A 15867-nucleotide genomic window follows, 5' to 3' on the forward strand; every position below is an offset into this window, starting at 1 on the left:
TGGTGTGTAAATAACAATCATTCCATGAGTAGGAGTTACGATGTGCAATCGGGTTGATTATTTTGGTTTATGTTGATTGGTGATTAAAAAAACAATTCGTTAAAAAATTAATGAATGAAGAATGAGGGCAGATGAGTCACAATCCCACACAAACGCAACAGTATAATTATTCGAGAATTGGCAAATGTACACAAAGGATGAGAATGGTATGACTTCGAACAATAAAATATTATCTGTCCAAAAAAATCAAAATTGAAGAATCATAGTGGAAAATTAAAAAAAAAACGACAATCACATACAACAATTACCATTTTAAAATTTCCACTGTATATAAGATTGTAATAATATAGTAAGAGTCGTAACAGTACGGTCCATCCTCAAATATCAACAAGCATCCTTCATATACAGAACATGATATATCAAAAACATCAAAAAGCAAAAATTTCACAGAAAAAAAACATTCAACAGACCAGTCGTACTATGAAATTTGTAGCACACACACACAAACTTACTTTTCATCGCTCTCGAAACTTTGCGTCCGTCGCAGTATCACATCAGGTTCAGTTGGTTGATTTTCTTTCTCAGGAACTTCTGCAACGAAATAAAAAAAAAAAGATTAGCATTTGAGTGAAAATTTTGTTTCGGGCGAATAATATTTGTAGCCATAATGTAGAAGACTATCACGGAGAATGCAGGTATGCGGTATAAACAATCAGGCGAAACGCTGCGATCCTGAGATGCATGTTTTGCTTGTGATAAACGAATGAAATGCGTACGACTAATTACAACATGACGAGTTGAGAATGAAGGCAAAAACTAAAAAGTAAACAAATAAACAAAAATATAAAGAGCTATTACGATTGCGGTACAACTCGGGAGCATTTCCGTTCTGCAGCTTCTGCGCGTATTCCTGCTGTTGCTGGAGACGATCGGTAGTTGGGATCGGCGTTACGACGGCACGTGGACGACGCCAGGGTACTGGCGGTGGAACGACGCTCTGCTGGGCTTCACGTTGTTGCGGAATAATGGGCTGTTCCACTCTCGGTACCGAACTCGGCCGGGAAACGGCCGGTATGGATTGGACCATTTCTTCTGTGCCACCAGTAGAGAAAAATTTGGAAAACGAGATCAATTATTGCATCAGATGGGCGTGGCCTGCGACTGTTGTCAAAGTTTCGCAGCGGAAAACACGCAGAAGTCACTCAAACGCAGAAACTCCACAAACCAATAAAAATCACTCGGCGTTGAAAAACTGCGTACGATGTTAGAAATTGTAATCACTGTAGTGTACGGATCCGGTTTAGTTGCGAGGACCACCTTTTTATAATTATTGTTCCTAACACAAATTTGTCGTTTCCCTTGAATAACCCACTCTGATTTTGACTTGAATGTATCGCATCATATCACTGGAGAATGAGGAACATGTTTCTGGAAACTTAGCAAACGTATTTTACATGTTACTAGAAGTGATTTGTCTATTTAATATAGAACAGAACAATTTAAGCCACACATCATGTACAGTGTTTCAATCAGTGTTTCAGCAGAGTAGTTTATTTTTGTTCCGACAGTTAGACTGCTGTAAAGGCACTCTATTCGAATGATTTACGATCGAATCTAGAGATCGCAAGTCGAACTCAAAACGTAGACCCCAGCATTTCAAATACTGTTTACTTCTTATGGGTACCCAGGCAATCTAGTATTATTGGAAATAAATGAACTAGCTTATGAATTGGCTAGAGTTGGTGCAACGAATGATCTCGTTGGACCAGAACCAGCTTTACCAACTAATTGGATGTAACCATATGGATCACTCTGACGAATCCAATACACTTCGAAGACATAACTGTAAGCCTTTCTCGTGTCAAAAATGGTAACTTGGTGGAATGTTCGTTAAATTGTTTTTCGAAGAATCTTACAAAAGTGTAGGTTTCGATTCCAACGAAAAAATGCTTCAATTTCATTTATCAGGTGTACAACTTTGCTTCCGCCGTTTTTCGATAAGTTGCTGTACCGGCTGAGGCTGGTCAAAATACATAAATGATAATGTCTTTGAAGTGAGTGTGTACAGTGCCTAACGAATTGTCATCGCCGTTTTAGTGACAGTTGTTCTTGGTTTCGTATTATTCACGCTTGAAAATGTCTGTTTATGTGCCCAATTTTCGCCATTTGCGGGAAGTTTTACTTTTCTGTTACAATACGAAAAAAAGCAGCTGAAGCGCATCGAATGCTTTCAGAAACTTACAGTGATGCTGCTCCTAGAACGTGTCGAGAGTGGTTTCAACGTTTTAAAAATGGCGATTTCGATGTGGAAGACAAACATGGTGGTGGAAGAGAAAAAACCTTCAAAGATGAACAACTAGAAGCATTGCTTGGGTTCGATACGATAATCCTAAACGCAGAACTACTTCGTCGAAGGCAAAACCGAATATTCACGGCGCCAAGGTTATGATTTGTATTTGGTGGGATCAGCTCGGTGTGATTTACTACGAGCTCTTAAAACCGGGTGAAACCATCACAGGAGATCGCTACCGAACGCAACTGATGCGCCTTAGTCGCGCGCTAATTAAAAGTAACCACAATATCAAGAGCGACATCACTAAGTCATCCTCCAACACGACAATGCTCGACCTCACGTCGCAAAAATGGTCAAAAAGTACCTGGAAACGCTGAAATGGGAAGTCTTGCCCCACCCACCGTATTCCCCAGATGTCACCCCTTCTGACTTCCACCTATTCCGTTCGATGGCACACGGCCTGGCAGATCAACATTTTCAATCCTTCGAAGAGTTGGAAAAATGGATTGCTTAATGGATAGCGTCAAAAAAAACTCCTTTTTTCGAGCCGGGATCCGAAAATTTCCGGAAAGATGGGAGAAAGTTGTCGCTGGCGATGGACAATACTTTGAATAATACATCTGTAAGCACCTTTTCGCAATAAAGCTTTTAATTTTGAAAAAAAAAACGGCGGAAGCAAAGTTGTACACCTGATAGAAATTTCGATTTTACACAAATCTAAATCATAGTATTAAAAAGAAAAATATTACTGGAAATAATAAATGAGACAATGCAAATACCCGCAGACTTGTCGTTGTCTGCGAAAATCACCCTATAAATTGCCTACTATCAACATCTAAACGAAAAAATGACAATACACTAAGATCTTTTCTACGCGGGTTTTATGCGCTTTTTTACGACGTTTTTTTGTAGACTTCCGAAGATACGAAGTTTTTTCACGCGTTTTTTCGAAATTACGCACTTTTTTACGCGGATTACGCAACTTTCTTAGGCGAATTTTCAAAGTTATGCGGTTTTTTTGTTTCGTCATAAAGTCAACTTTGACACTTTGACAAAGTTTTCGATTTTTGTCAAACAAATATTTTTCAGGATTACACCAGATCTCGACGTTTCATGCATTTCTAAGACATTTACTGCCCATACGTGCATATCCGTCCCATATGAAAAATCGACATGTCGAGAAAAAGACGATCAAAATTTTATTTCCGAATGGTTTGATTTATTGTGCTACCTAATGATAAATCATGGTATTATTACATGAAATATCGGTAATACACCTTTGCTATTCCGATATTGCAACAAATGAAATTATTGAAATTTGCACTGAATGGGACTGACATGCGGTTACTTTGCGTATGGGACAGACATGAGTTGATATTTATTTTCACATTTTACTGAACAAACCCTCAACTTTTATTGCAATATCTGAGAGTATATTGAGGATAGATTTCATTCCTCAAGCTAACTCAAAATTGGCGAAAATCGATATGGGACTGATATACGAGTGTGGGTAGTTTAGCATAAACAAAAATTTCGATATCGGATATCTCAAAAGTCTCAAACTTGATTATTTTTTCAAACAAATTTTTGTCGACTTATAACACCAGTTCTCGATGTTTCATGAATTTCTGGAGACACTTGGTAACAAACAATTTTTTCTATAGTTTTGCGGGTTTTCCGAAATCCCGCGTTGTTTTAGGCGGATTTCCGAAATTGCGCGGTTTTTTGCGAGATTTTTTGTGCGGTACGTATCTCTCGCGTAAAAAAGACCTCAGTGAAAAGATGCATTAAAGTAAGAGTTGGCACAGCCAGAACGTTTGTTTTTCCTATTGTTCAAAATTTTTGAGCAAAAACTTCGATTACTAGTGCAAGATCTGTCTACGAATCAATCCACAAAGAATATTGTTTTTTTTTTCTACAAACAAAGAATAAACAACATATCAGCTATTTTTCAAAGAAGAACGAACATAACATGAACAGAGAATGAAAAAAAAACAATAATGAATTTTTTGAATTCGATTTCAATTTTTATTTAGCAATCGTATATTTTCCGATCAATATTGGACGAGTCATTGAATTGTTGGTTTAATCTTTAAAATGTATGAAAATTAACACACTTTCTAACTACTTCCACATTCATAAGGTTATATCTAAGCTCCTTGTCCTCTTGAATTTTTCGCGAAATAGGGTTGTTTCAGCAGTTAAGATAAATCGTATAATTATATGGTCGCACCTAATATTCCTAGTGATAAAAAATTCGGAAAACATCCGAAATTATGAAATTATGAAGAGCGAAACTTACGAAATCAAATAGATTTATAGTTTCACTCTTTAAAGTAGTTTAAAAAATTTCTGACTGCGGATCATGAAATAGTTTATATAATATTTTTGCATCGAAGAAATCACTGCATTTAAACCTGCATTGGTCTGAATTTACCTTGATTGGTTGGAAATCAGCATCAGAAAAAAACCAACATACGAATTGATTTCCGTGAATTCCAACAAATTGTAATATTTAAACAATCAATGCATATTAGCAAAATTGACGAATTAGTCATAATTTTTTATTCATGTACAGTTTATATACATTATCACATTCTACTAAGCCTTAACGAAAACACCTCTTCCTAATTCACCTAGTGGTTTGATAATTCCTTTCTCTTGTCATTCAAAAGTCTTGTTAAAACATATTTTTTCGTTAAGATAATTTTTAACACAAATTTGGGCTGACACACCTTCATTCAGATTGTTTCGGTTAGTTCAGAAAAGTGAGACTCCACGCATGCGACTTAACAACATTCTCGAAACCAAAACTATCAGTAATAATACATTTGGGGATAGTAAAAGTATCGTTTTGTCAGTTACGTCACCTATACCATTATATCTCCGAAACCGAAAGTAACAGCTCATTGATTTTCGAACTTGATTCACAGCCCAACAGTAGCTTTCAAATGAGCCTAAGTTTGTGATAATCAGTTAAGCCATCCATCTCAGAGAAAATAGGGCGAAGTGAAAATGCGTTTTGTCGGGTACGTCACTTACAACACCTTTACATCTCCGGACACAGAAATGACAGCCAATTTGTCTTGGAACTGGTTCCATAACCCGATAGTAGCTTTTAAACGAGTTTAGGCTTGTAGAAATCGGTTCAGCTATTTCCGAAAAAAATGTGCGGAGAAAAATGCGTTTTGTCGGTTACGTCACGTATATCAATATACCTCCGGAAATTGAAGTGACAGTCTCTGGATCTCCAAACATGATTCACAATCCAATAGTAACATTTAAACGAGACTAAGTTTGTTAAAATTGCTTCAGACATTTGTAAAACGTCCCCTCGCAACAGAGAGTCTCCGGTTCTCAATAGGCTTTCGAATCCAGTGTCTTAAACTTTGAACCGTCGATTTTTCAGTACTCAAGTTTTTAAAGTTTCACATAATTTTATATATAGCATTTAAATTGTTTGAAAATTTTCAGGAAACCTTTATTTGAGCATAGTACAATTTGTCAAAAAATTCATCAGTTCTCAATTGATATAATTAGATTCATTCAAGTACTATAAGTATGTAGGGGAACATAAACAAAAAATGGTTCACTTTTGGTTACTTGGTAGGAATGAAGGTGTTTCGGTTGGAAAAATCGATCTGCATAAGTCGAGAGATTGTTATTAAAACAGGTCCTGGTGTTTCCTTTTTGTCCCCGAATTCTTATACACCACCTTACGACGACCACTTGAACATTTTTCTTTGGAACATATTGGTACTGCATAGCAACACTACTGAACAGACCTTAGACTGCGGTTAATAAACTAAGAGGTATGTGTGTGATGATTGAGTAATATCATTTCGATCAAATGCGTATTTCTGCTGAGCTTTGAACAAATAATTATCCGTAAACATTTAACAAATTGGAACAAAGAAAATCAGAAAAAGAGTTATGTACACTACAAAGAATTTAGATCATGAGAACAATGTGTTTTTTTGTTAAAATTTTTTTAAATTAAAAAAAATATGTACATAGTTTCCAGTCCCTATGAGTTCCTTTTTCGAAAGAATAAGCTATCAAAAGTATTAATCAGAAATATACCAATTTCATCTAGTACTAGCGAAATTTCGTCGAAAGAATAAATAGCATGCTAATAAACATACAGTAACACTAATATAATCTATAACATGAACACACAGTCTTGCAAATCTACCCAATTGGATGTCATGGGAATTAAATAGTGGATCACCAATAAATCAGAAATATTATTCGGACAATTTTTAGGTTAAAAAGTCGTTTCGACAATAATACATTTTGGACAACATTGGGGTCTAACTTTTAGTGTAAGCTTCCATATAATGCTAAATGAACAGAACAGGTGTGGAAATTCTGCTGTTCAACATTATGCGCAAGGTTATAGGTTGGGTTTCGGATATAGAAAAAAATGTTTATCAGGGCTCGGGTTCAGTACGGCTGATGAATTTGTTTTTTAATGGGTACTGGTCGGGTTCGGATTCAAAAATTTTGCCGGAATTCGGTTATTCGAAGCCGATACCTGACCTGAAAAATTATCCTGACAGACCCGGTTGAGGTTCGGGTACGGATATGGATTTATATTTTTTATCGGGTACGGGTCGGGTTCGGGTCTAAGAAATTGCTTCCCTGACCATTTTCTACTACCCACACCTCCAAGTTCATGACATACGGGTAGTTTTGCTGGGTACAATATTGAAAAGAAGTGCGGGTATTAGAAAAAATTCGGAGAGGTTGAGAGAAGATTAGTCAGAGTTTCTATTTTGACAGATTGGCAAGGCGATTCTGATACCTATAGAAGAAATTGCAGGATTATTCCTAATTAGAACAGAATGAAGAAAAACGAGTTAGAACTTTTCGTTTTTGTTTCCGGTTTTGTCTACAGGGTCCGGCACTCGAAGTGTAATCAACTTCAGACCTTCGAGCCTGGCGTCAAGGTAAATGCGACATATTATCGGGAAAGTATTCTGGAGGTTGCTTTGAAGCCGTGGGCAGACAAACATTTCGGTGGCAGACCATGGACGTTTCAGCAGGACTCGGCACCGTCTCACAAAGCTCGAGTGAACCAAGAATGGCTGAAAAACAACGTTCCGAACTTCATCACGTCCACACAATGGCTCTCGAATTCACCAGATGCGAATCCAATGGATTATTCTCTTTGGGCCACTTTGGAGAGCAAAGTCCGAACTAAAAGATACACCAGTCTCGAGGCGCTGAAAAAAGTTATTGTCCGCGAGTGGGCCAAAATACACCTGCAAGTCACATTCGGGCAGCTTGCGATTCGTTTTTTGACCGTCTCAAGGCCATAGTCAAGGCAAAAGGTGGTCATATCGAGCAAAAGTGAATTGATTCTGAATTTTGTATTATTTTTACACATTTTGTACTTTGAATTAAGTAAAAGTAATTTTCCAAAATGAATTTATGGCCTTTTGAATTGGTTACACTTCGAGTACCGGACCCTGTAGATATAGAGCCGTATTGAGCTTGTTTTAAATTCTAACGAAAAAAAATCTGACAAATACAAACATCAAATGAAAGAATGCAAAAACGTTACCGCAGATTCGGGACTCAAACCCAAAAACGACTTCAGTTATAAACATATAGAATAAGCCAATTTCACTTCGCATGAAACTTATTCATTAAACCATCAAAACTTTAGCTCAAATTTAGATAGATCATACAAAAAAGTTTGTCAATTTCTACTTTTAATCTCACAATTCTTTGGCTGACTAGTTACCCACATGTTGTTAAGTCATATGAAAATCTCCCCATCCACCTATCATGGTTCCGTTCATATTAGAATCGGGTATCGATTGGCAAGACTGTGTAATCCACTTTTTATTATGTCATCGAGACATAGCTTCCAACGAAAATCAACAGTAAGGGGAGAAAGTTTTAGCAGCATCACATTCCAGTTGCCTCTGGCACTGACTGCTCCTGTGTCTAGTACTTGCAATAGAAAAAAAAAACAAAGAAGAGAGCACACAATTTCGCTGGCAGAAGCATTAAATAGCGGGCGGAGCGTAAATCCACAAAAACGGAACGACGCGGCAACACAGATTAATCTGTGCTTAAGGAGAGCTGTACCTGTATCAGAATCAGACATGCTACTTTCTGTCTCAGAACTACTGGAAGAAGCATAAGGTGATGGTTCAGAGGACACGCTGGCTTCGGGTTCTGATTCCTCTTCAGCGTTAACCTCTTCTTCGATTTCTAACTCCTCACCTTCTTCGGAACACTCTCCATCATCATTTGCCAATTCTTCCCTCTCCGCATCCCCTTCTTGACCACTTCCGCTGTCGTCCATTCCATCTTCAACTTCTTCGATCTCTACTTCCTCTTCTTCCAATACCTCCTCCTCTTGCTCACTACCACTGGTATATTCTAAATTTTCCCAAATGTTGTCGAACGACACATCAAACAAATTTATACGTCGAAAAATGATCACATAAAAAAGATAGACTCACCTTCTTTCTCTTTACTGTCGATCGGTTTGACCTCGACTCGGATGACCTTCGTGGGTGTCTCGATGCTATTCTCAATAGTGTCCGTAATTCTAAAAAAAAACAACAAAATAACGCAACCTTCATCGACGACTTATCCAATATCATACCTAATTTGACTAGCAGGTCGCCGTTTGGGCCGCTTAATGTTCTTTCTCGCCTCGTCCAGCAAGGGAACGATATCCTTCTGTGCAATGTCTATTGCATACTGACCACTGTAGTTCTGAATGTCAATATCTACATTTGCGTTTAGTAGCATCTGTACTGCTTCCTTCTGGCCCCAATATGCCGCAGCATGCAGGGCCGTCCAGCCGTCTACGTCCTGCTTGTCAAAGTCCCCCCGTCCGTCCAGCAACAAACCAAGCACTTTGATGTATCCTTTCGCCGCTGCCACGTGGATCGCCGTCGCGCCAGTCTTGGGATGGGGTTTATCACAGTCTGTACTGTCGCTGCGGAGCCACCGTTTCGCGTCGCTCAGCATGATCTTCTCCTCTATTTGGCGAGCCTCGTCACAGTCAATGCCCTGTGCGTCGATGTGTCGCTGGATGAGATCCTCCATTGCGTCCGAACAGGCCAGATCCAGTGCCAGTTCACCGTCGCTGTTGATCGCTGCCAGATCGGCACCATTTTCGATCAGATAACGAGCTATGCTGAGAAACCTAAAACGAAACAAAGAACCGTCAAACTCAAGTCACCATATTGGCCCACCCCAGACAGTAACAAACCCGCAGGAAGATGTGGCATGCAGAGGTGTCCATCCTTCATTGTCTTTTCTGTTCACATCAGCTCCGTTCTGTACTAAAAACTCGACCATATCCAGATTATCATCTATACAGGCCTATAATTAGAAGAAGAGAAAAATTAGCGAAAATTGTGATGTTTAGTGAGGGAAAAAAAATATTCTGCATTCCAGAATTCTCAAAATAACAGGAAGTCACTACTTGTGATCATCATCAAGGCATTCGCACGCTCATGCCAGTTTCAGAACAAAATCTTCAACATTTTATCTAAAAATACACTCGCCGACAATTACGGGCCGGTGGGTGGCGAATATGAGCAAACGCGAACCCAGAATTTTTTTTTCGGTACGCCCTCAACAACAATATCGACACTCGCTTGCTGATCACAATTTTTTCTTTTTCTTTTTAGGATGAGGATCACCCGCCAATCCAGTAGATCACCGAAGAAAACCCAAACCAGAATAGAGTGAAGTGATGCTTCCAAAAATATCAACATCTCAAGGTTAATTGTTGGAAACGTGCTGTGGAGAAAACATCCGAAATCGCATGAGGTTGCTTCAGAAGCACGAGGAGAGTGGCCAATAAAAATGAATTAACGATCATACGAATCGATCCGTGGTTAAACAGACAGACAGGCATGAGGCCAGACGGATCCATCTGGTTATGGAAAGGAGGAGTTTAAGATACAATTAGTCGACATGAATTCGATTTCTGAAATTGGAATCACGGAATGCGACTTTGGTCAGCAGCATAATGACATTATTATTAGTCGGAAGATTGCAGTCCTTTAGAGCAGTGATAATTATACCTATCAAAATGCCAAGTGCCAAATGACTCCAAAACAATACAGAATCGCTATGCTTTTGGATGAGTGGTAGTAACCGTTTGTTCGGTCTCTCATTGGCATGAACTTGCTGGTTAATCGTACCTGTAGTTATGAAGATTATGTTTTTCAAACCACAACTACAAACAGCCTGCCAAATTATAAAGACTGTCCAAGAAAGTATGGACGCAACCAAAAACCGCTGCCATTTCGCAATGGTTCAGAATCTGTAAATTTTTATGGCTGCGTCCTGTTGTTCACACTCTTCTCTAACCACTTGTGCAGTTGTTTATTCGTTTTTATTACTTTGTTTCAAAATGCGTTGACTTTCAGCAGAACAACGTCGAAAAATTGAGTACAAATGGTGCACAAAAAAGGAAGGAGTAAGTGAAAAAGCCGTGCGAAATGCAATCAGGAAGTTCGGTGAGGATAACACCTTTGAGGATAAACCGAAAAAAAAAGTCCTGCTAACCCTCAGTTGGATAAACGTATAGTGAAGGCGTTCGAACAAAAGAAGGAGGTTTCAGTTCGGCATGTAGCCAAAAAAGTGGGCACTTCGAAGTCAAATGTTCTTTGTGCTAAAGAACGTTTGAATCTTCGAACCTATAAGAAGCAGAAACAACCAAACCGTAGTCCGGAACAAGAAGCATCGATCAGGCCGATGGTTCGAAAGCTGTACAATACGATTCTTGCTGGAAATTTGAACTGCATAATCATGGACGACGAAACCGACGTGAAACTCGATTACAAATCTTTGCCGGGATCACAATATTATACGGTGCGAGAAGGGCAAGTGTTAAACCAGTCCGAGACATCGAGTCGAAAAATTTGGTAAGAAAGCTATGGTCTGGCAAGCAATTTGTAGCTGCGGTAAGATTTCGAAACCCTTCATCACCACTGTTTCAATGAACAGCGAAATATACATCAAGGAATGTTTACAAAAACAACTTCTACTCATGATTCGAAGCCACAAGGATCCTGTTGTGTTCTGGTCAGATCTTGCTTCTTGCCACTACTCGAAATCAACGGTAGAATGGTATACTACCAAAAATGTCACTTTCGTCCCAAAAGACATGAATCCACCAAATTGCTCACAACTTCGATCAATTGTGGAATTTTGGGCATTAACGAAGGCACATCTTAGGAAACATGTCTTGGCAGCCGAAACCATTCAACAGTTCGAAAAAGATTGGAAAAAAGTGTCAAAACTTGTCGCCAAGAAGTCTGTACGGAATTTAATGAGGAACGTTCGCAAGAAGGTGCGCCAGCTAGTCTACAATGGCTAAGTAGAAAATGTTGAGAATAATATTCTGTTGTTGTAGTCTAATATTATCAGTATATCGAATAAAATTTGAATATCTGACACTTGTGAATTATTTACAGCGAAATCAAAGTGCGTTCATACTTTCTGGGACAGTCTTTATACTTTTTAAAGTACATCGACAACTTTTGACCTAGAAATGATTCCAACTCGTCTCGTTGTAAGGCTGTAAGCAAACCAAGATCAGGAAGCAGCTTGAAATCTTCTTGAACGTTTATTGTATCATCCATAACCGCGAAGTAACCTTCTGGGAACTTATGGGGCGACATATATTGATAAATCGACGTGTCGTGAGAGATTCAAATGGGTTATTAAGTGATTTGTGCATTCGACATAAGGAGCACTCCGGAAGGCCGAATAGACGAGGAATAGGTGACAGGGCTGCATCGAGGATCCGTGTCAAACGCTACTGCACGATTGGGCGTGACACAAAAAACATTTTTCTGCACCTTAAACGCATTGGGAATCATTGGGAAAGTATTAGAATTAAGAGAATGATTAGAAAATATTTTGATGGAAAGACAATTCCAATTTCAAAAACAAAACCTTTCTTAATCCACCTAGTGGTGTAATGATGCCTTTCTCATATAACTTATATTTCAAAAACATCACTAGAACATTCTGTCAAAAATTTTTTTTCAATCTTGTATTTCTTTGGTATGAACTAACATATCCTTTTCAATTTGAAAACAGTTATGTCAATAGTAACCTATGGGACTACGATTTTTTTTTATTTTTTGAGTGACATTATTTGACACATACTCACACACATACATTGCCCAGCTCGATGTACTGTGTCGAATGATATAGAACACTTAGCCCTCTGGACCAATTTTCACTAGTCAATTTTTTAAGTGATTGCACAAACTTCCTATATGAGAGAGGCAATAAGTGTGCTTTTATAGAAAAGCATCGTTATCATGATTTTGTAATAACTCTAACAAGTAGGTACGAATTGAATAAAAGAATTTGAAATTTACATTTTTTTTCATCTGAAAAATATAAATTTATTGTGGCAACCTTGCACGCTATACGAAATTGAACAAAGCACGCTGCGAACGGAGCAAAGCAGCACGTACCGTCGCGTACTAGATTTGCATCGTCATTTTGAATGACGATTTGAATGTTTTGAACTCATCGCCCTATAATTTCGGAATCGAAAGTCGTATCGGGATGAAATTGCACAGTATATTTAAAGACAATGAGAGCTTTAATTTGAATCATGGTTCGTGAAAATCGATTTGTTCAACCGTTGCTGAGAAATCGAAGTGAGTTCCGTTCTTGGAGCTTTTCTTCACTATTATCGATGCGTTCGGAAGCGGAAACCGGGGACAAGTAGTCCCAAAGTAGTTTTATATATTCATTAACTAACAAGATCTGCTAACTAGATGAATATAGCAGTAATTGTTATAAAAATGTGCACCTCGTTTCGCCATCGGTTGTGAAAAAATACTCATGAACGAAAATCGCAATTCTAATTAGCATTTATTAGTAGAAAGTATTGAAAGGCAATTGGGCATGTCCGATGTCTACAACAGATCCTGAGCAAAATGCATTCCAGAAAAAAAATCTGCATCCTTCCAAAAAGCATCAATGTAACCGCGTATTAAATTTTAGTTCCATGGCGTCAACTGATTGATTCTAGTAGAAATAGACATCCATATTGAACTCTACCAATTAAATTTGTTTGCGAAATTGCCCACGCGTTGTTGGACTTGACTGGTTAAGTGTGGCTATGGGCAATTGCAAAAATACCAACACGTACGATTGGCTACTTCATATGCATAACGAAAAAGAACCGTCTTGGCCCCGCCAAACCACACTGGATCGGCTGTCCACAGTCCACCGGAATACTTTGATACCCACCGTATTTTGTTCAATTTCACTTTCTATCCGGCAACGAGCACACATCATGAATCACTTACGATGATATTTGGGTGGATTTTTTTCTCGCTGGCAATAAATGTTGTACATCTTACCCAATTTTATGTTTTATTCATACGTCATCCGACTTAATGCATGAGAATATTTGCCACCGCGGCGAGGCAGAAAAACGAAACCAACCAAGTGGGTGAAATGCCACAATCGGATCCGTTACGAAATATACCTCCGAATTATTTTGGGCTCGCAAGAAATCCCACAATATTGTATGATTTTGTTATCAGACATAAATCGATCGGATACGTCGAACGTTTTCGGAAAGGGTTCGATTATGTGAGCTCAGTTCGCGGAACAACAAGAGACGAGAAAGACGCGAAAGTGCACTTGCACAATGTCATTCTGAAATACAGAGAGAGAGAAAGTACCCAAACCGACGGATTGTGATTCGGTCGAGTTTTTATTTTATTTTTTTGCTTTCCTGCCTTGTTCGACTGCGAATGGCGCGAATTGGAACAAAAAGTAAATAAATAATAAAGAAATTAAGTCAATAATCAGTCATTGGTCGATTGCCGGTCTAGGCGCTTTTGAGCGATATCGCGGAATACTTTTTGACTGACGCGTAACTTGCAATGAATGGATTTGGTCTGTCTATCGATTTATTTGACTTTTACAACCTAATGATTCGGCATACATCAGTGAGTCTTCCTGGATAATAAAACTTTGACGCTGTTTCCGAAGCATTGAAATTATGAATGCTGGCCAATGACCCTTAGTTTTGCTTAGTCAACAGCAAAATTAAATATACATGCAATCATCCAAACCAAAATCATTTATAAAAATGTGAAAATCAGGACAAATTGACTCAAGTGACACGTTCTCTTGTTTTTTTTTTGAGGATTTGTGCCTGGCTATGACTTCTTTAATTTTTCCTGATGGGAAAGGAAGGATAAAAGTGATAGGAAAGGACTGGTGTACTGAGTAAGGAAGGAGGACAGCACAAAACAAAAAGAAATAGTAGTGCTTAGTACAAACCGGTTCCTTGGAACCAAACCTCTAGATGACTAATAGCTAAAAGCGACCAGTATGTCGTTAATTTCTTTTGCGTTCGTGACTTCATCAGTAAAGGCCCAGAGCTTCGGTGCAGTTTAAGTGTAGAGATAATTTTACGAATGTTTAGCGATTCATGTTGAACTGCTGAGTGGTTTGGCAGTTCAACATGACCTGCTATGCTCTGATGAGACGAAGACGAAATGTACAGTAAAAAATAAAATTAGCCATGTGCGCTTGATACAACCCGGTTCCAAAAAAAATTCGCTGATCACAGATTCTCAACTGAAGTACCGATTATGCATCCACACAGAATCGCGATGATTTCTGTTTGAAGCTTAATACAGTAACTACCTAGTGAATGAGATTGCTCTAATATCATTCCAAGACAGTAGACACCAGCACAAGCACGACCAGAAAACTATCTGTATTAAAGTTGAACAATCACTCCTGTACTACTAATGCTTTAGTTCTCACGAAGTTATATTGACGTTTACATTCCCATAGGGTGTGTTGTCTTGAAGTTAGGAACAGTTGTTGTTGCGTTTGATGATTTTAGTACTATTGATCGATAATTGTTCAACTTTACATCACTTGAAGTGAATAAATACTTATCCCAAGTGACCTTTTGACCCAAGCAAGTGAGTGTGACCAGTTGAATGGTATATTGCCATGATAATGCTGTTTGTTTCAGGAACACATAGACTCACGACAAAAGGGCCTAACTGCAAATGGGAGCCTTGCTTTGTTTATTTTCTCTTTTGATTATTACGGAGCCATTACTGCAATTTCTTGAAAATTTCCGACATAACACATGGATCAATAAGTCCCGAGACTAAAGCAGAGATGGCGCTCGTAGTAAACCAGTAACCACGTCTTTCTAGAGTACTAACCTTTGCTTGAAACGGGTCAAAATTTTAAGTCGATCCGACCAGAAACAGCTGAGTTATCGAGGTTGGAGTAAAGTCGTTTTGTAGTTTGTTTAAAAAATGGAAAAAACCGAGTTTCGTGTTTTGATAAAACATTGTTTTTAATGGGTAAAAACACCGTGCAAGCGAAACAATGGATTGAAAAATGTTATCCGGACTCTTGTCCATCAAAAGCAACGATTTGTCGGTGGTTCGCCGAGTTTAAACGTGGTCGTACCGACACAAATGACGCGGAACGCTCGGGTAGAGCTGTGGAAGCCGTTACACCGGAAAATGTGAGTGAAGTGACAAAAATTATAATGAAAGATCGTAAAG

At 38.5% G+C, this 15867-nt stretch overlaps 1 protein-coding gene across 14 annotated transcripts in view; it reads right to left on the bottom strand.

The window, feature by feature from the left end:
• LOC131437988 (protein phosphatase 1 regulatory subunit 12A) overlaps positions 1 to 15867 on the bottom strand; it is a 179683-nt gene that overhangs the window by 64434 nt on the left and 99382 nt on the right. For 12 of the 14 annotated variants that reach the window (XR_009230857.1, XR_009230859.1, XR_009230858.1 and 9 more), the window contains exons 3-7: positions 9537 to 9649; positions 8922 to 9470; positions 8776 to 8864; positions 8534 to 8692; positions 513 to 591 (exon numbers count right to left, since the gene is read on the bottom strand). Coding sequence is in view for 2 of the 14 variants with exons in the window: in XM_058607717.1 (XP_058463700.1) it covers positions 513 to 591; positions 8534 to 8692; positions 8776 to 8864; positions 8922 to 9470; positions 9537 to 9649 (989 nt within the window). In the remaining 12 variants the exon portion in view is untranslated. The remainder of the gene's footprint in view (positions 1 to 512; positions 592 to 8533; positions 8693 to 8775; positions 8865 to 8921; positions 9471 to 9536; positions 9650 to 15867) is intronic. The other 2 variants (XR_009230863.1, XR_009230862.1) reach the window with 1 other exon arrangement.

Source organism: Malaya genurostris, chromosome 3 (genome assembly GCF_030247185.1).
Source record: "Malaya genurostris strain Urasoe2022 chromosome 3, Malgen_1.1, whole genome shotgun sequence".
NCBI lineage: Eukaryota > Metazoa > Arthropoda > Insecta > Diptera > Culicidae > Malaya > Malaya genurostris.